Source organism: Equus przewalskii, unplaced genomic scaffold (assembly GCF_037783145.1).
Source record: "Equus przewalskii isolate Varuska unplaced genomic scaffold, EquPr2 ChrUn-13, whole genome shotgun sequence".
NCBI lineage: Eukaryota > Metazoa > Chordata > Mammalia > Perissodactyla > Equidae > Equus > Equus przewalskii.
In genome coordinates, this window is record NW_027228750.1 from 11,115,785 (window position 1) to 11,142,868 (window position 27,084).

The 27,084-nt window shown below is 41.1% G+C and overlaps 1 protein-coding gene across 13 annotated transcripts in view; it reads right to left on the minus strand.

Annotated features, from left to right (window-relative positions):
- Positions 1-10,993: 10,993 nt before the first annotated feature.
- The window catches only part of NTNG1 (netrin G1), a 310,561-nt gene continuing 294,470 nt past the window's right edge, over positions 10,994-27,084 (minus strand). For 11 of the 13 annotated variants that reach the window (XM_070608051.1, XM_070608041.1, XM_070608044.1 and 8 more), the window contains one exon: positions 10,994-12,477. In XM_070608051.1, the coding sequence (XP_070464152.1) occupies positions 12,248-12,477 (230 nt within the window). In that variant the 3' untranslated portion in view covers positions 10,994-12,247. The remainder of the gene's footprint in view (positions 12,478-27,084) is intronic. The other 2 variants (XM_070608048.1, XM_070608052.1) reach the window with 1 other exon arrangement.

A 27,084-nucleotide genomic window follows, 5' to 3' on the forward strand; every position in this document is an offset into this window, starting at 1 on the left:
TCTTGTTCACTGGAAGACTGTTGAGCCTCTAGATAAGATGTCTGACTACCCTATGGCTGTTATGTCAGAGAGTCCACCTGTAGACACTCTGGTTGATGGTCCCAGCTGAGGTCAGCCTTCAGCTCCCCCAAGAATGTGCCAGACATTTCAGCGAAGAAGCCATCTTGCAACAGATCTTCTAGTTCCAGCTGCCAGTCCTCTGTCATTTGAGTCACTCCAAACTGGAGGAGAGACAAGCCATCCTTGCTTGTCCTGTTTCACTCCAATAAGGTTTGGGGTGGTTTGTTATGCAGCAATAGTAACTGGAACAGGACATCAAAAAGCAGGCACTTCAACTGGGTCTTAAGGGATGAGCTCACCAGATGGACACAATGGGGAAGTGCATATCAGGCAGAAGGGACACAACTGCAGAGGCACATAGAACATCTGAGTCTGATGTCCTCAGGGAATTGCCATCACTGGTACTCAGCTGGGGCACAGGTTGGCAAGAGGACTCAGCTGGAGCAGAGGCTGGCAATAAGATGAGGCTGAAGCAATACAGAGACCAGATGACAGGGAGTCGTCTATGCCTTGCAAAGACTTCATCATGCTTGATTCCATGCAGGCTGCTGTTCCACAATTCCTGATGACTTATTCATGTTGTTATGATTTATTTGTGACATTAATTGTTACATAATACTTGAGATACTACAGAAACTAAAGAAGCTCTTTATTTCCTATGTCACTGACCACACGCTTCTAATTTTGCTGTTTCGGCATTTTAATCACAAGTGTAACTGTCTCGTCCTTGAGTGCCCATTACATTGTCCCCAAAAGAAAGGGTGAGGGTATCTGCCTTCGGGAATGCTATCACTTCAAGGGGACAGAGTGGACCGGGGCTTGGGGGTGTCCTCAGGGGAAAGCTAAATCTCCATCACATTTTTTCTGAACTTACCATCTCCTTTCACTTTTCATGGGAACAAAAGCCCTTTCCCTTGCTGGAAAGGAGCCCCCCGATTCTGTATTCTTGTTGAGGCAATTTCAGAAGTACCTCGCTCTGTGCTGCAGGATATTGTAGTGCGTTTCTATAACACATTTAAAGGCTCACTCCTTAAAATTGTCACGTCTGGAGAGCCCTAGATAAGTCAGCAAGGACACAGACGTGATCACTCTCTCCTGCCCCTAGTATTACAGGCAGCTATCAATTCCAGTTCATTTAGGCTCACCCAATCCCAGCATCAAAAGCCATTTCCATATTATTACACCAAACTGGAAATTACAGAGGCTGTGTATTCCTCTGCAAAGTCCCCAATTTAGGCTTATAACTTAGCACTAGGTTATTAGTGACATGCATCATTATTCTCAAGATACGTTCTATCTGCAAAATTTCGTTCTCAAATCCTTTGGAAGACCTCAGCTGTGCTGTTCCGAGTCTTCGCTGGGCAAGCTGCACGGTTCATGTTAATGCGCTCTTACCGCGGGCTTTAAAATTAATTTTTGATCATTGATTCCTTGCATTAACAGCCCCCTGAGCCCTTCTAGTGGGTAGAGAAACATCACAGAGCAAGGCCACAGAGTGAGTTAGTGGGCAAGCTGGTGTTAGAAGCAACGGGGCTTTAATTAAGCGAGCTCTCACAGGGCCTCAGAGAGTCTGTGTGGAAGCTACAACCCTGAGCTGACAAGAGCAACGAGAATCTTGTTTCTGTTTTTCTTTTAGTCTGGATGTAGCGTGTTTCGGTCAAATAATTCAATTTAGGAAAAACCAAATATTCAAGTTGAGGAATGATACATGCAACCAGCTCAACTGTATTGATTGCTTTATTGAATCAAGAAAGTAAACAAAAAAAGGTTTGACAATTTACCTGGTCCAAAATATTTAACTGCTTGCTCCAGAAAATCTCAAAGTTCTTTGTCAACTGTAGGATTCTATTATTTTATCATTTTGTCAGTGAAATTAGTTCAATTCAGAGGCCAGAATTTCTAATAGATAGCTAGAATCGCTTGAGTGGGAGAACCTAGTGAAAAACAGGCTTTTGCCTTATTTTATGGCTAAATTGAAAATGTGTGGTTTCAGTTCACATTTCCTGAATGTGAACCTCGGATCAAATAGTTTCATGTACATTTTCTTGTTTAATTCTCACCATAATCTGTGGGGTAAGGATCACAATGCCCATTTTTTTTCTTTTTTAAGATTGTCCCTCAGCTAATATCTGTTGCCAGCCAATCTTTTTCTTTTCCTTCTTCTTCTCCCCAAAGCCCCCCAGTACATGGTTGGGTCTTCTAGTTGTAGGTCCTTCTGGTTGTGCTACATGGGACGCCGCCTCAGCATGGCCTGATGACCAGGGCTAGGTCCACATCCAGGATCCGAACCAGCGTGAAACCCTGGGCCACTGAAGCATAGAGTGTGAACTTAACCATTCGGCCACAGGGCTGGCCCACACAGTGCCCGTTTTAACATTAGGTAACTGAGCCTCAGGGAAGGGGAATTAGGTTAAGCCCCATGAGCTTCCCAGTAGATTTCAGTGAGGTTTTTAATTAGCTTAAACCAATGGTTCTCAAGGGGTGATGTCTCCACCAGCAGTATCAACCTTACCGGCAAACTTGTTACAAATCAAACCCTCACGCTCCACCCAAGACCTACCGAGTCAGAAACTCCAGGGGTTTGTTTCAGCAGACTGGTCTCCTGAAGCCTCCAGGTGATTTGAATGCACACTCATATCAGAATGATTCGCTCAAGGGCAAAGCATAACAAAGATTGAGAAATACAGATGTTTCTATTTTAAGACAAGGAACTGCATACCAATATGTGAAATTAGAAGAGGTAAATTGGGATACACTGGTCACATTGTAAAAGACCATTTTCTTTTTAAGAAGCATACACCACAAGTTTTTTGTTTTGTTTCCTTTTGCTGAGGAAGATTCACTCTGAGCTAATATCTGTTGCCAATCTTCCTCTTTTTGTATGTGAACTGCCGCCACAGCATGGCCACTGAGGGGTGGTGTAAGTTTGAGCCCGGGAACCAAACCCAGGCTGCAGAAGCAGAGCGCACCAAACTTAACCACTATGCCACAAGTTGTAATTAGAAATAGTCCTCAAATGTGTTTAAAATGAGATTCAATCACGTCTTTAATGGATACACATTTTCTCTTCAGGAATTCAATTTGTTTTAGTTTTTATTTATATTACCTAAATCAGTAATTTACTTAAATTGCATTATTTAAACATAATGAGAGGTACACATACTCAAATTTATATTAGATTCTTGCTTCCATCATCTAGATCAGTGCCTGCCACATAATAGGTGCTCAATAAATACTTGTGGATGAACATATAGAACCCTATTATATTTAAGTCCTCTGTATGTGTGTGTAGGTCTGTACATGTAATGTGAGTCTTAACAATGATAATCTAATAGGAGAGATAACTGGTAAATCATAGTATAAATCACATGTAGCCAGAACTAAGTGATGAGTCAGACCGTTAAGCACGAGTAGAAGTAGCGACAATGACTTGGCAAAGTTTCTTGGAGTTGACTTGGGGTAGGATTTTCAGGGTGACACATGTTGAAAGGCGCTCCAAGTTTTTTAAAATACCTAACTAAAGTCAAGAAGATGATAATGTGGAGGGTATTATCAGGCCTTGTTGGCTGGAGTGGTGTACTGGGGCCAACGTGAAAGTAGGTTTTGAGTCCAAGGCTGTGGAGTGAGTACTTACCTTGAAAGATTGTTGACTGGAGCGATGAGATCATGGAAGTACTATCTCATGAAAATCTTCCTTTAGGAAGAAAAAATTTGAATTAATGAGTCCAACTATGGAAATCCTAAGGCCTTTTGAGTTCAAAATGCTATATCTCTATTATGGAAACTTATGCACGCATTGCCTTATGCTCACATTTTGCATTTGTCTACTGAATTTTTGTTGCTAAGTCACATTTTGCTCTCTTACACTCATTGTATACATACATAACTTACTAGAAGCAATTAAATTTACAGAAAGAAAAATATGAATCAACAATGTGCTCATAGGTTGCATTAATAGAATGACAGTGTATTATTTAGAATAAAGATGGCAAAAGTACTTAACACAGTACCTGACTCAAGGTTTTCAGTAAAGATTAGTTGTGTTGCTGCTAGTGCTATTATTTTTTATAACCATTAGTATTCTCCTTGTTGACATTGTTGCTGATATAAGCTCCATTTTTATGTCATGTGTCACGTTGGAAAAGTTAAAAGTTTTGCATTCATTTCTGCAGAGCACTTTTAGAAGTTAGGGCAAGATCTCTTGCTGACAATTTCCAGAAAAATCTGGAAATGTGGAACCGGAGCTTGAAAATATCATCATGATTATCCCATCATGGTCATCAGCACTTTATACTCTTTCTACACTTTAAAATTTACCAAGTAACTTCATGTTCATGAGCTCATTTTCATTTTCACATTAACATTGGAGAATGAATACTAGAGCCCCATTTTACAGAAGGGAAAATCAGGTATCTAGAGCGGAGTGTCTAATAGAAATAGAATGTGAGCCACACATGTAATTAAAAAAGCTCTGGTAGCTTCATTAGAAAAGCAAAAAGAAACAGTTAAAATCAACTCTAATAATATATTTTATTTAACCCAGTATATTCAAAATATTTTCATTCCAACATTTAATCAATATGAAAGCTATTAGAGCGAATTCACATTCTTTTCTTTTCTCATCTGTTTTATACTAAAACTTTGAAATCCAGTGACTGTCTTACATTCACAGGACATGTCAGTTTGGACTACCCATATTCAACTTCTCAGTAGCCATAGGTGGCTAGTGGCTACCAATTCGGACAGAGCAGATCTAGAGGACGCAGTGGAAATGTAAAGAAGTACCCCAAATAGTCAGAACAGTGCCCACAACACGGGGAATCCTAAAGACAATTAGAAAGACCTTTGCTCCTGATCTAATACCTGTAACCCAGAATAACCATAAAAACGAAACAAACCAACCAAAAAGAAAATGACTTTGTGCCATTCAACTCAAGTGTGTTCCAGTGTCACACATATTTTATTTTTTAAAATGTGAGGACAAGTGTAGGAAAGAAACAGTTTGAGCCCCTTCCAGCAAAATGTCTGCAATAGAGAAATCACAGTGGACTGTGCTTCTCAAAATGCTGAGAACAGAATCAGAACCCACATTATTTCAGACTTTTTCAGAGTGAGATCATATTTCTGGTGGCGGAATCTGACTAATGGGGAGGGACTTCAATCTATGGGGTAACATGCTCTAATAGATGAGTCTCAAATCAACCAAATGCTGTCTGCCTTTAATCAGAGGTGGTGCTCACTCACTGTCAATAACACAGGTATGTGATTATAAATGCAAATATGTTGTATGCGTTGAAGTGACAATTTCAGAGAAATATGTACACATTCAGATTGAATGAAAAATGATATATATCCAATTGCCAGAATTTAGTTATCATTTAATTGGAATTGATAATGAGGTATGAGGCTTTTATTATCAAAATATTAATGCAAATATTTAAATTATTCAGAAACAGAGATAATCCCGAGAGCTTTATTTGGGACCCTTTACTGGAACCAATATCTTTCAAACCCTAAAGGAAGGTTGACCCAGGGGATGTGAGTGCCACTGGGCTTAGCCATGAGAAATACAAGTTGTCATGACACTTCAGTCATTGGGCACTCATACTACACTCCTGATTTGGACCATTTTCAGTTTTACTTCATGCCGGGCTTCCAGAACAACCACGAACATGTTAAAATATATATCCAAGAAGGGGAGTATAGATGCTCTAAGCAGCTTAGGAGAGAGAAGGTCAGCATGAAATGAATACAGAGCTGATTGCTGGAAAACTTGCTTTCAAATACCTATGTGTTATTTTCACTCATGCCCTGTCAACAATTTATTATTTAAAGAGAACTTCCATAGTTAAGGTAAATCTTAATCTTAGATTTTAGAGCAGCCATGCTTACATTTTTAGGTCTTTTATAAATTAAAACAAAATAGAGAGTTTAATAGATCCTTTGCTCAGGGAAAAAAAAATCACACATACACAAAATCTTACACACAATTTAAAGCACTTCAGTGCTAGAATCCCTCCACTGCCCTCCCCAAATACGGTGTGAACTCCAGGTGTGGACGTCCCATTTTAAAAAGTCACTTACTGTAATGTGTTGTGCTAGGTTTATTTGGCAGAATGAGAACCATTGATCAGAATGCATTTAGATTTGACTGCTTCCCCAATTATGAATTGTAATTACACAGGATGTAAACATGAGTTTAAGTGGTTGTAAAGCTGCTCCAATACTTGTCACACTATTAATTTAATAAACTAAATATTTAACTGGGGGTCTTCATAATTAGGCATTAACTGACTGAAGGATTCTTGCAAATATCGTCATCCTGTGTTTGGCTCCTTTTTTTTCCCCCAAAGGGAGAGAAAAAGAGATGGGGAGTGATGACACTAATCTTTGCCTTTAGGTGTTTATCACACCGTGAAAGCCAAAACAATTACTCAGGGCTTCATGGGAGGCACAACTGGTAAATAGCAAAACTTGCTATTTCCTTGGAGAATGTTTCCTTGCCTTGTTTCACACTGGCAGAGGGAAAACCATTCCCCGACAGGCACGGCCCTCCGTCAGAGCACAAATAGACACGAACAAAAATGACATTATGTTCTTGCCTGCTTGGGGCAGTAAGAATCACCTATTCTTAACAGGACTTCAGGTGTGTGATTTTCTGCCATTTTCCGTCTTTTATTAGATTAGAATGACTGCCCCTTGTAAGAGCAAGGCTGCAGTGTGCTCCTACCAGGGCAGGGCGGCTGGGGGATACACACCATGGTACATGACGTCTTCCTGTAACTTGATACATTCTTGCCACGCAGGAATTTCAGTCTATTCAGACAGGTGTAGGAGGGGTAGTAATTATTTTTTCCCTTTTCTAGTCATTCTTTTTCCCCGTAGAATTCATAGTTCACTAATTAAATAATAGTTAAAAGTGACACCTCTGAAAAAATGGGACTAGGTTAAGAAAATGGGTATTATTTTTACTTCCAATTCTCTGCAGTTTGCTGCAGCCAGCTTAGCTAAATCTTTAGTGTTAACATAATTAGGTCTCACAGAATAATGGCCCATTTTACCAGCTATCACTTCAGGTTAATAAAAACATCACATAATTTTAAATGTTACTACTCCATTTTAACTCATTCATCAATTACAAAAAGCTCTTGGGTAATGGAAGAAGGTAGAGGGTAGATGGGGGATTCTAGCCTTTGTTAAATGCTCCACTACATAAATCTAAACAACATCCCCTAAAATCATTTAAATTTTCATGGTAGATTTGTTTCGGGACCTACTCTAAAAATGCCCTTAGAAACAGAATTTTTCTGCCATAGCACATCTCAAATAGCTGTATTTTTTTCAATATTACTATGCTTTTCACAGATGTTCTTTTCTAATTTCTAGTTAAATGCAATAATATGATTTATACAAGGGATATGTCTGTTTCTTACGTATTTGATTCTTCAGATGCAAAACGAAGATGGCAATACGTGAGTCACATCTTACCAGGTGTTGTGAAGAGTAAAAGTTCTCTATTTTCTCAAGATTGTTGGTGAAAATCCAAAATATGCTAGCTGGCACTCAATTCTTTCTGGCATCATATTAATTATATGTGCAATTTATGTTGGGAATTTGTTGGCATCTGTCTTAGGTAACTAAAGGGAAAAATTTTAGTATAAAAGAGTGAAAATATAGTTAAAAGTGAAAAATTCTTCTACATGGAAATGGTCAGAACTGTTGGAATATTTGTGCCAGATGAAGATTTCATATTTCTTAGGATGAAAATTGATTAGAATCTAGTCCTGATTTCCTGAGGCAAAGAAAGAACTGTTCACAACCAGACATTTGGATCAAAACTCTGGGGGTACTCCTTATCTATATTTTTTATTTCTATATATCATTAAGGCTGTCTATTGGATTTTGTAAAAAAAAAAAAATCATGTAATTTTATCTGGTTATTTGTATTGTTCTAAAATGCAGCTTAGTCATTGCCACCATCACCACCCTTATCAATAAAGACTGGGAATAAAAATGGTGGGTAAAGAATTCTAGTTCAGATTTCTGAAGCTGAAGCTTTCAATTGCACCGCATCATAGATACATAGCGTCCCATATGTAACAAATATATAGAACACGTAGTTCAAAGTTCCCAGAGATCCTGTGCAATCCTGTGAGCAGAGAAACTGTTAAACAGGTATTTTACTTAGTATTTAACAACAGGTGAAGTAGAGCAACCCATTTCCCATATAGCCCAGAGCATCCCGTTTCAGAATTCAGGGTCTTTACATTCCAGTAATACTGCATTATTGATGGCGGAGAGTGAAGACAATGGGACGAAAGATCTCATTTCAGGATTTCCTCACAGCAACCCCCGTCCATCCAAAGCTTCTTATGGTCCAGTAAGGAAAGAGGTCTGAGAAAATGCAAGGCGGAGCATTAACTACAGGAATGGTTGGCCTGTGGCCCATATGCCTTCTCTCAATCTGTACCTTTCTTTACGTTACCTGGGGGAGTGATTTGTACCAACAACTTGACACAGGGCACTTCATGAAGCATTTAGCTCCAGGCAGAGGCTAGGACAAAAGTACCAGTGGCAGCCCATGTGCCATATGTCTAAATATTTAAAAGCTATACATCAAGCTAACATAGTGTTAAATAAAATATGTTCCATCTTGCTACTCTGACACAAACACTTTTACAACAAGTGGACACCAGGTATAGATTCAGGATCCTTAGACTGCTCAGCATTGTGTACTGGACCCTGGCTCTGAGGCGGCCCTAGTCTATTTCCCTCCCACCACTTTGCCCCTACTTTCCCATCCCTGAGTTCTGGTTTTTCACAGCAAGGAACTTCTTCTCACTCGGGTGTGAATTTCCCAGCTTATGTTCCCAGACCTGAGTCACCAACCTACCCACACATATTCACCCTTGCCACCCCTCACACCCAGGGATGTGCACTCACGATGCTGCCTGCCTGCTTTCAGGAGTTTGGACTCCCAGAAGAGGTGCACACTTAGCCTAAAAGTGGACTGAGGACATCTGGGTAGGGAATTCTTGGTTCCTGGCTACTGAGACAAAGTGAGAGGAGGGTCAGAAGGAGCCCCTCCAAGCAAGGGCCCCTCTTTGTGGGGACTAAAGTTCCCTCTCTAGGCTGTGTACAGGGTCAGAAATGAATCACTCCCACATCATTGAGGGAAGTTTAATTACTTTGCTATAAGTACCAACACTTTCTATATAGCTAAACCTTTGGATAAAGATTTCTTTGAAGTTTTATGCTCATTAATGGTGACGGAAGGAATCATATTTTTACGTTGTGGTAAAGTTGACAGATTAACTCACATACCTGGCTATATTAACCCACCTTAAGGGTTAATCCAAGTAGAGATGGCAAGAATTAGGACCTTAAGAACATGAACAATTTAGTACCCACTTTTCACCCCAATCTTGTTCTTTAGACATAATATTGTAGACGGAGCCAGCTTTGCAAGAAAGGCTGGAAAGCAGAAGATGAACAAAATCCACTGAGTCGGGGTTCCTTCAAAGGAATACACCCTAGAAGAACTGAGAATCCAGATTAAAAAACATTTCATTTCCAATTGTTATATACCTAAAAGTGAATTTTTATTAAAAGCAGATCACATCACTTCAGGAAATTCAGAAAACTATATCTAAATACACTGAATGCAAGATATTCCTCATCAATTGAGATTCTTATAGCTTCATAAAGATAAAATGCAGATGAGTTGATTTAGATCAGGCCTTCACTAAATTTTAGAATTAGTTTTTGGAATCCCACGTATTGAAGTGTGCAGCCTGATTCCTGAGCATCGTGACAAAGCTGAGTGAATAAGGATAAAGTGCATCGTTGCTGGAAATAACACAGTCTGCCTTTGGTTTGTGCTAATAAACTCTAAGACAACTTAAATTCCAATTTTAATATTAGAAACCCACCTCATTATAAGGAATCTCAAACTCTGTATGTTATTGGTATTTTCGTGTGTATTCTTTGGTGAGCCTGAAATATAATTTGCTGTTTATATTTCTAATGTAAATCTCCAATTTCTGGTTGGCCACTCTGGCATGAAGCCAGAGCTCTAATTTATTTCCATCTTTTCTTATTTCTTACATCAAAAGAGGCTGGTTGGTTTGAATAACAAACATTCAATTGACTTAGACGTGGGGTGGCAGGCAGCACAGACATTACCTGTTTACCTTTTATTGCCTTCTTCGATTTGGCTTTTCTGGGAACAAAACCAGTAAGATACGCTGCTCCTTCATCTAGTTTTTACCCAGGTTATTTATCAGGAGACATTTCCTCCCTATTTCAGCAAGGAGTGGTGGCGGGGCGAAGAATTCAGACTGCAAGTAAGCCTCCGACCTAATGCTATCATAGGTTACTGCTCTTCCGAGTCATGCAGGACTTTCTTGTCCTCAAGACTCTGGCTTGGGCTGATAATTGTTTTTGATTCCAGGAGATGCTGCTGTTCACACATTTGTAACCTGTCGGACAACAGTGTGCTGGGAATGGAACACACGCTGTTTTAGCCACTTCGAAACTTTGCAGTGGTTCTCCCCCCGACCCCCTCCCCTTGCTGTCTTGCACAGTCATTGGCCTAATAAAAGGCAGAAACAAGAATTTACTACACCTTGGGCGGTACTTAAAACAAACTTTATTCTTGGGAACAGCAGTTATGTCTACTTGCTGCTGTATGTTTTGATATTTCCTCTAAATACTTAGTCTTAATATATTCAAAGTCAAATTGCTAATCACTCAATTTCCCTGCGATTTTCCTGGGTCCCCAGGCTGCCTCTTATGATACTCCATGTAAACACTGTATTTGGAAAGATACATAGATCAGCATCCCTAGAGTCACATGATCACATCAATCTGTGAAAATAGCATGACTTAAAAATAAAAGTCTCTTAATACTCTGCCAACAGGCTTTGGCATAATCTTGGCAATCACTTAGATTTCTTTTTTTTTTTTTTTTGCTGTTATAATTTTTCCCAAGTGGAAATAGTCTCATATTTTGCAGACGTTGTCCAAGCTAGTGAACATCAATCCATCTTCCTGGGTACTAAATTCGTCAGCTGAATGTATTCAGTCCACATAGAAATCAGTAAAGTGAGTGTGGAACGGCTTGGTGGCTGCTCCTTTCATCTTAAGAAATTGCAATACAAATTCCTGAAATCGTTTATGCAGGAATTTTTATTCTTTAAATCTTCCAGTGTTAAAGCAACAAGAAAACACTTAGAATGTCCTTTGGTGGAATCTTATTACACTTGTTATATATGTAAACTGATATTCTTTGATGCCAGCACGTTCGTTGCCCTTACAGAGAAATCTCTGCACAATGAAACAAAACAGAACAGAAGAGGACAAAATAAAATTGTCAGTCTTTGCTGATTCGAATTAGATACATTAACAGATTGTCTGGTAACACAAATTGGCAAGAATACAAAAAATCTACATATTACAGTATTTCAAGAAAAATAACTTCATTTGAATACAAAAGGATAGATACACTTTCTCTTTTCCTATAGCCACTCTTGGACAGTGGATGTGTGCCCGCACTGGGATGACTCAGTGCTGCTAAGATATATGGGGTATGACTGGCTGGAGCTTTCGGAGGGGCTGTTACACATGTGCATTACTAACATCAGACAAAGAAATCTTTCAACCAACAAGGGTTACAGAGCAACGTTCACTAAAGCACAGGTTGGAAGGGATTCAGGGACTGAAGCAGGCCAATATGGCAGCTTGTAACAGATTTCCTTATACCCACAATGCACTGCCAGCAAAGAATGCTTCTATTTGGTTGGTCCACACACTGGGCCGAGTGGTGCTGGGGCGCACCACGCGAGAGTAGCAAACGTTTTTAGGTCGGTTGATTTGTTTGTTTTTTGTCTTTCCTGTTTGGGGGGCTGTCACAGCCTTTCCCATCGGCAATAAGCTCTGCAGCTGGCAAAGTGATCTGCAGTGATAGCAACAGCTGCCAACTCCTCTGGAGTCAGAAATTAACAGTCTTGACTCGGATGTGCTGTCCACGGCTGATAAATATGGCTTAGTTCAATTAGGCCTTCTTAGTTTGTACACTGTGTTTGAGTGGGGGTGTCTGAGTGTGTGTTTCCTATGTTAGCAGCAAATGCTTGGGTGGTGTTGGTTTCCCCACGGCACAGGCCCGTCTGGTGGCTGGATGCGACGCCTAGAACACCAGGGGGCTGGCTGTCCCCAGCAGAGCGGTCAGCAGCAGCAGCGCCGGGGAGCATCGCGGGGCCGCCCCCTGGCCCGAGTCGGAGCCGCAGCTGCCCGCCTCCTCGCACCGCAGCTTCTCGCACAGGATGCCCGTGTATGCGGCCGGGCACAGGCAGCGCACGTTGTTGTGGCATGTCCCTCCGTTCTGGCAGTGCAGGAGCTCGTTGTCGCAGACATTCGCTGCAGAACGAGGGGGAGGATGGGGGGGGGGGTCAGGGAGGAGAAGCAGAATCAATTTAAGTTCATCTGGTACATCATGTTTTCAGCTTTAAAAAAATCTCCATCGATTTTGCGCTTCCCCCTCCCCTCCACAAACTAAGCATGTGACTCCAATTTCCAAACAAATGTAGTTTGCTGCCTTTGTTTTTATCTTATTAGTCCCTTTCATATAGATTTTTGCTGCAATCTTGGATATTATCATGTCCATTTCAGGCTATCGAATACAAAGTAATGTAATACTCGGAGTTTGGCAGTATCTTCTCTTCATGGAACTGAGACCTGTTGTGATCTCCAGGGTTTTTGAAGGACAAGTGCCTGATACAAGAACGCAGAGCTTTGAAGCCAAATGAATGGTAACTAAGATGCAAAGCATATTGCTACAATGACCAAGAACCTCTAAGGCGCGGGCCATTCTCCCTGCAGGGGAGTCCTGCCGCTGCATGCAGAGAAGCGGGATGAGGGAGGGGATGGGACTCGGGCAGGCAGCATGCTCCAGCAGGCAGCAGCCAGATCGGAAGAGAGAAAGCTGTCTCATGGGAGGAGTGTGCGGAAGAGCGGTCACATATGCCCCGACAGCCTCTTAGGATATTTATCACCTTGTAAATATGGGAAGTAGAGTCCAAGGTTACCTTGATTTCTGGGGATAATAATAAATGCACTGGTGTGAAACCCTGATTACCAAAACTTCACTGTGTCCATCAATTAATGGAATCAGTTTGCACAAATCAAGCAAGCAATTCCAGATAGTAAAATTCATTCACAGTCCTTGTCATGTAACTTTCATCTCTAATAATTTCTTATTTCTTCAAAATTCTGGTTATCCTCATTAATTCCGTGTCTCTTCTTCTTTTAGATAATCAAGGTTTCACTGATTTAGCAGAATGTTAAATAGAACCCCGGGAAGTTAAAACAACAAAGAGTAAAGGAGCCAAGAACACTTCTCAGCACATACGCTGCTTAAGCACTTAATATATAGAGCCGCTCTGGAAGGGGGTGGGGCAGAGCAGAAAAAGTACTTTTATAAATTATAATATTTTTCATTTTTTAAAAAATGTCATGGTCAAATTTCCCGAGGGGTACTACATGAATTAAACATACACACACACACACACACACACATGCACTTATTATTACTATCAAGTGCAAGTCATTAAAAAAATAACCCCCATCTCCCAAGTAATAATTCAATGGAGAATGTTGCTTTGTCCATTAATCATGTTCAATAGTCATGTCACCTTCAAAAGAAGCTTCTTACACACAAACATGCTAATGCTCTGTGTGCAAACGAGCTGAGAAAAGATGGTGGATGCTCACAGAGTTACTAACAAAGTGCCCTACACAAGGCCCTGTTTTACCACCTTCCACAACAATTCCTCAGCAACCTCTAACACAGTTGCGTAACATCTTAGTCTAATTTTCAAATGTACCCATGCCGGCTATCTGTAAATGTCAGAAGTGACTATAAAGGCCTACTAAATCCTTCAGGCTCAGAATATTGATATACAAGGTAGTGTTCCAGGGGTTCTCATGATGATATAAGCTTCCTGTCATTGGGTGGCTAAGAAATCATGAATATTAGACCCAAATTATAGTATTTTAGGAGTCATGTGAAAAATGTTAAGACCTGGACCTGTGAGGCAAAGTCTGCAAGTGGAGAATAGTTAAGCTCATGGTCAAAACTGACAAAAGGCCTCTTTTGTTTGGTTGTGAATTCAGAAAGCATCCATCGGTTTTCGGGATTTTGTTTTGCTTACACTTCAGGAAATATCTGTTTAATTGGGGCAACATGGACTAAACAGATCCAAATAACTGTTTCCACTTAAAGTTAAAGATTGTCAGCATCTCTTGGTCCAGGCAGCAGATTGCTGAATGGAATATTTCCCTTCACTTGGACACTAGAGGGAGGGAAATATCTGTTCCATCAATATCGATAATTGCTTGCCTTGAATAATTGAGAAGAAATCAATAGTTAATTAAATATCACTCCCCTTAAAAAAAAAAAGCTATTTTTCTTTTTCTTGGACCTGAATGTAAATCAGTTGTTCAACAGAGGTTTCTTTTTTTCGAGAAGCTGGTGAATAAGTTAAAATTCAGTATCTTTCCTACATTTAAATAATCTACTAGTTGATGTTGATGATTGGGAGAAATTTAATAAATATACAAGGAACAGATGTGACCCAGGATTAATAATCTCATGAACTGGGGGAAGATATTTTCTGTAAGAGATGAACAGAAAAAATGAAACCTAGAATATATTTCATTACTTTAGAATTCACTATGAGGTGTATTACATTCGGTACCTTGATTGTGCTGTTCAGTAAATACAGAACTTCACCATACGCACAGGACTCTGTTGGAATCACGTACTAGAAGCACATTTAAACCTAACTACGGAGCTTACCTGCTATTCATAAATTTATGCTCCATCTTCATGTCACTTTGAACCAAACTTGTGGTGCTTAGTGAATAAACTAGGTGGTTAACCAATATCATTGAGCTCTTCTTCAGCATATGAAACCTTGTACTAAATATCATGAAGAAAAAAAGAAATATAAAGCATGATCTCTGCTCTTATGGAGTTCAAGTCTGGCTGGGAAGATAAAATATATACAAGAAATGATCTAACCTGAATTTCATTAGAATGCCTTTATCAAATACATCCAGCTCAAACAATGTCTGTTGTGTGCCAGGCACCTTGCTAGACTGTATGGTTGTAACTCTACCAGCCCTAAAGGAGCTCACAGTTTGGTAGAAAACAAACAAATAAACAAATATATACAGAAATAATTATGATACAATATAAAAAAACACTATAAAGGAAGCATTTGCAAACTGCTAGGGGAACTCAGGTGCTGGTGTAAATAATTATTTAGGGGAAGATTAGAGAAGATTATAGAAAGGAGGTTGTATTTGAACAATGGTGTGCATCAGGCAGATATGGGTAGAAAGAGCATTATAGGTGGGGAAACTGTCCGGGTAAAGGCAGGGAGACATGAAAGTACATTGCGCTGGTTATTAAGCAATTGTCTCTCAATTCTAAACCCACTGTTCTGATGTTAAGGCTGGAACCCTACAAGTTGTCTCCTGGGTTCTACCAACAAGGAGCACTGGAGGGAGTGGAGACAGTAGGAGGAAGGAAGAAGAGATTTCCTTTTTCCTGTTTGATGGCTCTTCCTAACAGTATTGCCCCAGAAATGGCCCTTCATCCCAACAGCAGCATTTGTTTCCAGTGCTCAGCTTTATTCAGAACCAGCTTCATCTCACCCTTATAGGTTCCTGCACCAACCTGGCAGTATTCCTTCCCTAGAGGTTTGAGCCTCAGCTCCAAGGGGCCCCTGCCCAGCATTTTGGAGGTATGAGCAGCAGCCAGGTATTACCCCTCCTCAGAGATGCAGGTCCCAGATCTGTGGGATCTCCCCTCCAAACTTCTAGTTTCTAATAACCCCATCCTCTTTTCTGTAATCGCTGAGTCCAAGAGTGATAGCTGCTCCCTGCTTACACAGTTACTATCTCTGAGTTACTTCATTGTCCTATTCTCATTTTTAAATTCTAAAACACCTGTTTAACCATTTCCTTTAATAAATTCTCTCGGTTGAAATGCCTAGTGTGGTTTCAGGTTTCTGACTGGAGCCTGAGTGAGAGATGCATGGGACACATTAGTAAATGATGAATGGACTGGTGTGGCTAGAATGCTGGATGTGCACAGGGAAAAATGGAGACTAGAAAGGTAAGCTGTGGCCTGGTTGTGAAGGTTTTACATAACATACTACAGAGTTTAGGTAACAGGCAATGGGAAGCTGTCAGAAACCTGTAAGGAGGGTGATGTTTTAAAGGAGAGAAAGAAAAAGGTGAGGTTAGTCCAGGGAAAGCACAGACTGGAGTCAAGGAGAGCGGATACTTCAATAGAATGGGCTTGGTGTGGATTAGAGCAGTGGGGAGAGAGAGAGGGACAGATTTGGAGACAGGTTATTTGAAATGGGTAAGAGAGATTCTCAGGTTCCTGATTTTGGTATTTGGATGCATCATAATGTAACTTATTAAGAAAAGAAGATTGCGGGAAGAGTTTGGTCAGAGAAGAAAGTGAAATTTTTCTGGACCTATTGACTTTGACTTTGAGGGGGTCTATAGGCTCTTCTGCAGGGGTCTTGTTATTAGTTGGAGAAACTAGTTAAGGGTTCGGGAGGTCAGCCATGCTGGAGATACAGATTTGGAGAAGGGGTGGTAGTGGTCATTGTTACAAACAGTAAAGTAAAAGGAATAGAAGATCTTAATCTGGTAGAATATAGATTAAATAGAAATGAAGACTGTAGATAGAAAGCTGAAAACTATCAGCATTTAAGCCATAGGAAGAGAAAGACAGACCATGACGGATGCTGAGAAGAAAAAACACCAACAAAACGCAGTATAAAAGTAATCATAGAAGCCTTCCTGCTGTGTTTGACTGTATCTAGGAATAAACAGACAGACTGGAAGAGTGTGAGACGAAGGGGACTTGGAGTTGAGTAAAGGAAATATGCAAAATAAGTATTGCACGTTCTTGATTGAATCTGATGGAAGGGATTTTGGAATAATTAGGAAAAGGATTGGAGAAATTTGAGGAATTAACATTTAATAGAGGTCTTTGGTTGTCAGTCAAAAGTAGTGGTTTTGTCTCCCAGGGGACATTTGAGAGTGTTTGGAGATGTGTTTGGTTGTCACACCTTGGGGGAGGGCATGCTACTGGCCTCTAGTGGGTAGAAGCCAGAGATGCTAAATATCCTGCAGTGTGCAAGACAGCCCCCCACAGTAAAGAATTACTCTTCAATTAACGTTGGTGGTAAAATGATGAAGGCCTGGCTCAGGGTGTCAGCCATGGCCCTGAAGATGAGCAGTCGTCCTTATGTATACTGGTGAAAGGAGAATGAAGACAGCTTGGCGATTCTAGATCAGAGAGACAGTGAGTTTTCAGGTGCAGAGCCGTGGGAGTCGGAGGTGACTGTAGGTACTTGAAGCTGAAATATAAAAGTGGATTATCTTCTTGGGGGAACAAACACAGGAGAGCAGGGCCTAAAACAGACTCTTCAGTACTGCTCACAATTAAAGGATAAGAGAGGAACCCAAATCACCCTTGTCATGTAACTTGTTCTACCTTGCTCTGATAGAAACAGTAAAATCGGAGCTCGAGGAAACTTCAGAAACTATCTAGATAAGCTCTAGATGAGTAAACTGAAAGCATTTTAGGGCAGAACCAGAGCTAGAATCTAGGTCTCCCAATCTACCGATTCCTGCTCTTCACCTCGAGAAGAAGAGTCAGGAGAAACGCAGTAAATGGTGCTGCACGGTGCACATTCTATGCTCCTCGAGGCAGTATAAATAACTCTTCTGTAGATCCTCAGTAGATTTTCAGTTGTCCTGGCCAGCTGCTCTGCTTTCAAAGTGCATTGAGACTAGGCAGAGGTCTTTGCTGATAGCATTAAATATCACATCACCTAGCATTCTACCACATTCTGACGTAGCTCCAAATACAAATCAGCTCATAAAATATACCCAAAATACATAAAATATAACCCAAAATATCAAAGGTCTAGGTTGGGAATGGCAAATACGTTGTGTATTTCCTCTTCCTCTCTGCAGAAGATCTAGCTACTTAATCATGGCACTCTCTTGCACTGAACTCCAGAACTCCTCTCAACATAAGCTTTCAGGTGTCCGTCACCAGTTGAGAGAACTGGCATGAGGATAAACTCCCATTTACAATCCTGGCATTATCTACATTTCATCTTGCATGTCATTGCAGATTAAAAATCCGATTGAGCGCTTCTATACAACATGCACCTTGAAGTTACCACTCTCTTTACTTGGTGCCCTTTGGTGTAGATTTTCCTAAAACTGAAAACTCTGACTTTATTTTGTGAAGTATTTATGTTAAGCATATCCCAATTCTTCCTTCATTGTTATTGACAATCTAAGCGTGTGCTATCTCAGTAAACAGTGCATGTTGAGTGTTTAAAAATTCTTTTTATTTTACTATTTTTTTGGTGAGGAAGATAACGTCTGTTGCCAATCTTCCTCTTTTTTTTTTTTTTTTTGAGGAAGATTAGCCCTGAGCTAACATTCGCCGCCAATCCTCCTCTTTTTGCTGAGGAAGACTGGCTCTGAGCTAACATCTGTGCCCATCTTCCCCTACTTTATATGTGGGATGCCTGCCATAGCATGGCTTGATAACTGGTGCATAGGTCTGCATCCGGATCCAAACTGGCGAACCCTGGGCTGCAGAAGCAGAGCACGTGAACTTAACCACTTTGCCACTGGGCTGGCACCAGTGAAAGTTTATTTTTAAAATCCTGATACGACACTTGATCCAGTATTGGATGCAAATTGTTATTTGCTAGACACAATTCTTTTTATCATGATAAAATATGATCCTTGAATACAGGAAAAGCTAATATTAGTTTGGTAATAGCTTGACTACATTCTAAAAGATCATTTTGCTATTGATAAAAATAATTCATTTATAGTGTGCCCAATGGCACACCATATAACCTATCACTCCCTGATGTTTCAATATTAGGAATGCTTTCAAATGGAGTGACCAAGATAATCTGTGGCCCTTGAGAGATAAAATTATGTATTAATGTTAGACCCAAACAGAGTTATGTGGGTAAAAGATGAAGTGTGGAATCCTGGTGAAAAGACTGAAGTCAGCAAGGTGTTATAACAGCTCTGATCACAGCTTCAGTAAGCAAGCCACAACAGCAGATAAAGAAGCTCCTACATTGCTACCAGTTTATAAAAACACTCAGAACTTTCACGGTGACAGAATTTCTTCCTCCCTCCTTCACTTCTTTTTCTTCTTCCTCTAGCTTGGCTAGTGAGAGTTACAGGGATGTAGGTGAATTGTTCAATTCTTTAACTTTTTTGCAGATTTCTTGATTGTCATATACATTTCCTTTTCCCAAACTGCAATCTATTGTCAAAATGTGAATTATGAGACCTTGTTTCCTTTTCCCTCTCTTAGTCCTTTCTGGAAGGAATGGAAACGCAGACCTAGAGAGGGATCCCATATGCTCATAGAAGGCACCAGCCAGGACCCAGTGCTGCTACTTTTTCGATTCTTCTTTTCTTTTGAGACTTGAAGGGTCACTTGTTCTCATTATGATCATGATGATCTCTTACATTACCAAAGGGAAGTGTTCTTTTCTCTGTTTGGGTCTTGTTCAAAGCTATACATTGAGGTTCACGCTGTCAGCGAGCTGCTATGCTTGAGCAATACCGGGTCTGTATTTATAGACTTGAAAGTTTCTCTTTTTGGCTTTGTCTCCTGCACTTCAAGGAATCAGTGCAATGCGTTACCATGACAGCCTTCCTCGATGGTTATATTAATAAAGTGACCTCCACCTTCACCACCTGAAGCAAGCCTAGGATTGCTGAGGGAAAGATGTTCCAAATTGTTTCGGTCCTTTTCACAGAGACGTCAAAGAGTAAATAACCTCCACCAAACTGGCTAGTAACAAAGGCACGCGCGCAACTTTCAGTTCTGATTTAGGCATTTGAGGGGTTGCGGCAGGGAGATGAAGAGCTGTGATTATGACCCATGCATTCAGCCTTGGTGGCGTGTTGCTAGGTTGTGAGATGTAAGACATAAAACAGAGCCTACAGGTCAGCTCCTGGGGTATGGAAGAAACTTTATGGACTGTTGTCTAATGGCCTTTTTTGGGAATTCTGGGTACACTACCTGCATTTTCCCGATCTTTTCTCACTTACGTCTGGCCATGATTGGTGATATGGTGCAGTGGACAAAACATTCAGAGTCGTGAAACCCGAGTTCTAGTTCTGACTAGCCATCACTTTGCTGTAAGGCCTCGGACATATCGTGAAATCACTTAGTGACATCCGTCCATTCATCCATCCATCATCCAACCAGGCACTGTTCTAGATGGTGGGCACAAAGTGTGAGCCAAATGGACACTGCAGCGGCTTCTGTGGAGCTTAAATTCTAGTGACAGCTATAAAGTTAGAGAAAGAGTCTAAGTAGGTAGTTTTAAAATTCTCTTGAGCTTTATGATTTGCATGAATATTTTTCATGGAGAGTCTATCATCTTAAAAGGCAAAGGGTGAGGAATTCTCCTCTTTCTTGATCAAACAGGTGATAACAATTGGACTTCTTCTGCAATATTACCCATGCTGGTGATGACTCAGGGGCTGTTTCTGCTTGATCGGTGTTTCCTGCCAGTCTTCCCTGGCGCCCCAGGGAACAGGGATAGTTTTTCTCCTCACGTGCACTAAAAGCATGCGGCGGTCTGAAGAGAATTAGGTGAAGAACTTGGGATTCAGGTCTGGTTTCTGTGGTTAATGGGCTGAGTGAACTTGGGAAAATCATTTAACCTCCTTATGCCTCTCTTTCCTCACTTCTAAAGCCGGGATAATAACACTTGTCCTATTCGCCCACCTCACACTTGTTGGGATCCTCAAGATGAATTATGCGGAGGTGCTTTAAAAAATATGAAATACCACCTACGTATATTTTGTTACTGTTCAATACCTTCCCACTCCCCACTAAAGCTAGAAGGCCACGGTGGAGGAGCAAGGTGTTTATTCCTCCCTCCGCCATAATGATGAATTCATCACTACCTACCCAATTCAAGGTACTTGAGGTGACAAAGGAAGCAAATGTCCTCTCTCAAAGACAGCATCCGTCTATGTCCTCTGTAGGTATGAATGTTGAGACAGCGTGGGGTCAAACATGCGATTCCTGAATATTTGAATTCAGCTGCTGCATACTCCACAAAGCCTCGCAAGGTCAGCCTGGACTGGCAGTGCCCGTTTTCTCAAAGGTGACTTGTATAGTCTCATTCAGTGTGCATTCTCCTGTACCAGTCAGAGTACATAAGGTGCGTTTTCAGAGTGGAGAACACTGCCCCATAGCCCAGCTTTAGCCTCTGCAGTGCTGAGGTGGGGGGTGAGTACAGAGGCAAACAGTATCTAGGCTGAAACCTGGGAGCCATCAAGTAGAAACCTCCTTGTTTTCCTCCTCTCAACCTACGCTCCTGTCTGTGTCTGTATCCTTCTGGGGACAGAGGTACTGCTGGCATGATCCCTATGTCACAGCATCCAGTCTACTTTGTTTCAGTGTAATGAGGTCAAGGAGCAGAGCATAAGGGGAACAATGTGGAAGCTGTCAGCTGGGTGGTCATACATGTCTGGGATCCAGTACAGGAAGTTCTGACTTTAGAGAGCAGCCATTCTGTTCTTATTCGTCTAAATCAAAACAGCAATTATGAGAGTGACACTTGCTCTTGTCCGATAAAAGGAAACGCTACTCAAAACATTATTGAAAAACCACGTTCATTGGAAGGAGCCTATGTCGGCAGTAAGCAGTAACCCAGCTAGTGTGAAAGAGGTGACTCCAGAGCAGAGCAAGAGGTACTGTCCAGACACTCCCAAAGTTTTCAGCTGTTGCAACCTGAAAAAAGCCTTTGCTGGTGTTGAGAAGGAATTAATTCACTGAGAATCCCACAAGCCGGAGGCTGGGCACCTGTCCCAAAGCGATCATTAATGATGTATTGAAATCCTATTTAGGTCAACACCTTTAGACACAGACACAGGCAAGGTGCTCATAAAAACAGTGCTGAGAAATCATAGTTTCTCATCTGGTATCAGAAAACGCACTTGTCTAGTTTAATAAAAAGGTGCAACCTCTACTCTGTTGCCCAAGGTGAAAGATGGTGTTCACTGGGAAGCGCAGTCACACACAACAGTAACACACATCAGGGTATAAACCACTGTCTCTAGGTACATGACCTTATGTCAGGTGTTTGACCAGTATGATTCCCCTAAGTATGGACATGTACCTTCACATGTACCCTTATGGAATACAAACCTTGGAAAAAGTACTGGAACAAATTGTACCACACTGTGACTAGTGTTTATCTCTGACTGGTAGGAGTGTGGGCGATTTTAATGATTCTCACTTTCATCTTTACACTTTTCCCTCCTTCCAAATTCCCTAGAATAAATATATAGTCCTTTTAAGATATTAAAAATGTTAATAAAAGGAATTGTTGTTACTTGAGAAAATAAAAATATCTTTCACTGAAATAATAAAGGTAATTCATTTGAGAAATAAACATGTGACCAAATTTTGCCATTTTTCGGTATTTGTGTTATTAACATATATATGTCTAGTCATACTACCAATTATCTTCTTTTTTGAGGAAGATTAGCCCTGAGCTAACTACTGCCAATCCTCCTTTTTGCTGAGGAAGACTGGCCCTGAGCTAACATGTATGCCCATCTTCCTCTACTTTATACGTGGGACGCCTACCACAGCATGGCTTTTGCCAAGCGGTGCCATGTCTGCACCCGGGATCCAAACCGATGAACCCCAGGCTGCTGAGAAGCGGAATGTGCGAACTTAACCACTGTGCCACCGGTGGGGCCCCTCTACCACTTATCTTAAATGTCTACAAAAATTATCTCAGAAAAGACACAAGAGTTCCTACATGATCCCATAATTATCAGAAGGCCCTAGACACTGGGATTCCTTGTCTTGCCAAAGACTATACACGGCCTCAGGGGAGGGTGGACCCAGCAGAGCCTCCTGAGCTAAAGGGATGCGCGCCGGAGGGCCATGTCGCTGTTAACTAGTGTAGACTGATGCAAAAGGAGTGGACATTTCTACCCTTGAAGATCAAGCCACAGTGATGGCTGTGATTGAATTTCCCATCACCTTTCCAGTAGAGGAGCTCCCAGTCAGATTTCACTTAACTTCAAGAAAACATATTTCATGCCACTTGAGTTGGTAGGCGACTCATACCTGCTACATGTGTCCATGTTTGCCCCACATCTGTGACCTGTTCATTGTGGCTCTAGAGCACTGTCCCTGTCACCAAACAGAGACCCAATAAATATTTATTAAGCAAATAAATGAAATTTGTCTTTTGTTCGCTGCCTCTTTCTGAATGGTAGATATGTATCTATTATTAGTAGATAGATAGATAGATAGATATCAATACAGATGGCTAGAAAGCTCACAGGTTGGGGAGCAGGAAGAGGAGGATGGCCTCATTTTAGTTTCTGTGGGGTAGGAGGTGAGGCCGTCTGCTGAGCATGAGGCAGCGGAGGTGAGGTGGGGTCTTGAAGGGAGGAGTGAGATATTGGGCAGGGGTGGGAGAAGAAGCTACCTAAGGATGTGTGGAAAAGTTGCTGGGCAGCTTCCACCTCCAGCTCAGCTTGTATACCCTGATTTGTCAGGGCTTCCCATACCTGATCTCATAATGGAGGATGTGAGCTGGAAGAGAATGGTGACCTGTTTTGGATTTCCTCGTTCAATGATACAATTTATGGCTGCTGTAGGGGAAGGAGCAAGAGTGGCCAGGGAAGCTAAGAGATCAGAAGCATTCCCTTCGTTGTTCATTAGGCAAAAGGTACCACCTCTTATTATAATCTTGGCATTGTGGGTAATATGAAGGTGAAAAAATATGGTCCTGAAGGAACTTAGTGACTTTTTTTTTTTAACTAGAAGGGGACTAGTTAAATTTGGAACATGAGCTAAAGGAAAATCCAGTTGGAAGTGTTCTACATGGGGCTGGGATGGAGGTGAGAGACCATCACGGGCACGTGGAAGAATGCAAGTAAAAGGATTTGGGGTTCTTTGAAATGATGGGGAATTGTGAAAGACAATCCATACAGTCCCATTCAGTGTGAAGACAAATCTATAAAACGTTCCCCATTCTCAGTAGGTGGTAGGGCAATACTACGGGCCTTTGATATTCAGCATTAAGAAATCCAAGTATCTGTGGCTGAAAGGAGATAATTGTGTCATTAATTCACAAGCGTGGATTTTTTTTTTTTCTGAGACAGAATTTCAATGCCTTTGAGCACTTTGTAAAGCTAAAATATAATTTGAGGCTCCTGTTTGTCGAGCTATGGCAAAATGTCTCCTTAGAGACTTAATTTCTCCTATATATACTTGGCAGGAATGTTCTAAATACAGTCCAAGCCCTCTTAGGATTTTTAAACAGCAGGGATATTTAAGTATGAAAAATAGCTACTGAAATCACACAGCAGTAACTTTTCTTAATGATTCTTTTTTTTTCCTGGGAATCACTGTAATTCACTCTTGTCTGCTGTGGCCTTGCTGTCACCAGAACCACCTCCCGACAATGTCAAACCAAGTCTTGGGAGGTGATTTTATAATGTCAGGATGAAACAAAGCCATTTCCCTCTTAATGCCAATGTCAAGGCAAAATGAATTGGTGTCAATAAATTCAAGGTGAGGAAAACAACATTATGGAATCAAGAGAATGTGCAAAATGATGACATGAGTCATTTAGGGATGCCGGGCCCCAAGTAAAAATGACTGCTAATTTTCAAAAATGTATTTGCTGCTGCACTGGGGACCAACCATTGAAGTGATCTAAAATATAAAATACATTAGCGAGGTTAGGAAAGGACAAAGGGGTTACAATGACAGACAAGTCATAAGCATACCTTTTCGATAAAGTCGGTGCTGACCATTGCAGCTCATATTGTCCTTTCCCACCGATAAATTCCTGAGATGCTCAAAATTTGAGCTGCAAAATTTAGTATTTAATTGTCGACAGTGGTGTTGTCCAAAAGTCTGGGTTCAAATACTGACATCACTGCTCAAGCTCTCCAGTCTGGATTTCTGAGCCTCGATTTCTCTTCATCTATAACAGAGGCCATTTCTCAGGGCTGTTATGAGTGTGGGAGATCTTTCAACTCCATGGTTATTATTAAGTGCCTTCTAAGTACCAGGCACTGCTCAAAGTCCTGCAACGAAGAGACAGACTGGAAGAGCCACAGAAATGGTGCTTAGTTTTATAAGCTCATGTATTTACGTCTCATTAGCTAGTGTAACTTCACATAGTATATGCCCTTCTGTCTTCTAGTTCACTTTCATCATTAATAATTCCTAGGGGCTGGCATGGTGGCACAGTGGTTAAGTTTGTGCGCTCTGCTTTGGTGGCCCGGGGTTCGCTGGTTCAGATCCTGGGTGTGGACCTACACACGACATACCAAGCCATGTTGTGGCAGGCATCCCACATATAAAGTAGAGACAGATGGGCATGGATGGTAGCTCAGGGCCAATCTTCCTCAGGAAAAAAAAAAGGAGGGTAGACAGTGGATGTTAGCTCAGGGCTAATCTTTTTCTTCTTCAAAAAATAATTTCTAGGGGCTGGCCCCGTGGCCGAGTGGTTAAGTTCGCGCGCTCCGCTGCAGGCGACCCAGTGTTTCATTGGTTCAAATCCTGGGCGCAGACATGGCACTGCTCATCAAACCACGCTGAGGAGGTGTCCCACATGCCACAACTAGAAGGACCCACAACAAAGAATATACAACTATGTACCGGGGGGCTTTTGGGAGAAAAAAGGAAAAAATAAAATCTTTTAAAAAAAATAATTTCTAGCTTCTTTGGTGCTTAATAAATACTTGTTGATTTGGAAAAAAAATCATCTTTCACTCCTACTGCTCCTTACACAAAAAAACAACTGCTTATCTTACTGAAAAGAAGATCTATTGTTCATTTTTCTTTAATGAAGGGAAAAACAGACAAAAGCCCTTATTGAAGAAAATGTTTGAGTAAAGAGAGGGATGCTAGACCAGCTCAGGAGTAATGTTAAGTAATTCTTTGCAACATAACTTTTACTAAAACTAAACTTCAAACATGAGGCAGAAGGAAGACGTACTCAGAGTCCTGTCTTAACATCCGAAGGAACTCTTTCTTAATTGGTTAAGAAAAAGGTGTAGGAACGAGAACAAATCCACACAGCAGATGACCTGAAAAGGGGGAAATGAAGTCATTGCAGGTACAGAGAAGGGCGTCTTAAGGCTTCTCCTAAGCAGAGCAAGGCTGTTGTGTCTCCAGAGAGAGGCGGGCTAGTTAGACCAAAATCAAGAGGCTGGCAAGCACTGTGTGGAAGCTGTGCCTTCTGGGGCTTTCAGATCCAGCAACAGAAAGGAAAAAAAAATGAATTGGTTTGGATACAATTGGGAGGCTGGAACATTATTTAAAACCCAGTGAAAATGTGTTAGCGCTGCTCTTTGAAGCAGACTAAGGCGTACCAAGGTTAGATTAAGCAGGGGTGAATAAGATTTGGGTGGGCTGGTTAAAGAGAAATCACACGACGTGCTTTGAAAATATCTTGTTCTAACACATTTCACTTTCTTTGACATCTCTTATTCTTATTTATTTATTTTGATGAGGAAGACTGTCGTTGAGCTAACATCTGTGCCAATCTTCCTCTATTTTGTATGTGGGAGGCCACCACAGAATGGCTTGATGAGCACTGCTAGGTCTGAGCCCAGGATCTGAACCTGCGAACCCTGGGCCCCCAAAGTGGAGCGTGTGAACTTAACCACTGTGCCACTGGGCTGGCCCCTCTTATTCTTATTTTTGAATATATGTACTTTTATACTAATCAGGCATTATTGTAGAATAGAGATTTTGTGAAGATAAGGATTTTGACTGTTTTGTTCTTTGCTGTACGCACAAAGCCTAGAACAGTGCCTGGTACCAGACCGTATTCAATGAACATCTGAGTATTTTTGAGTGAATTAATAAAT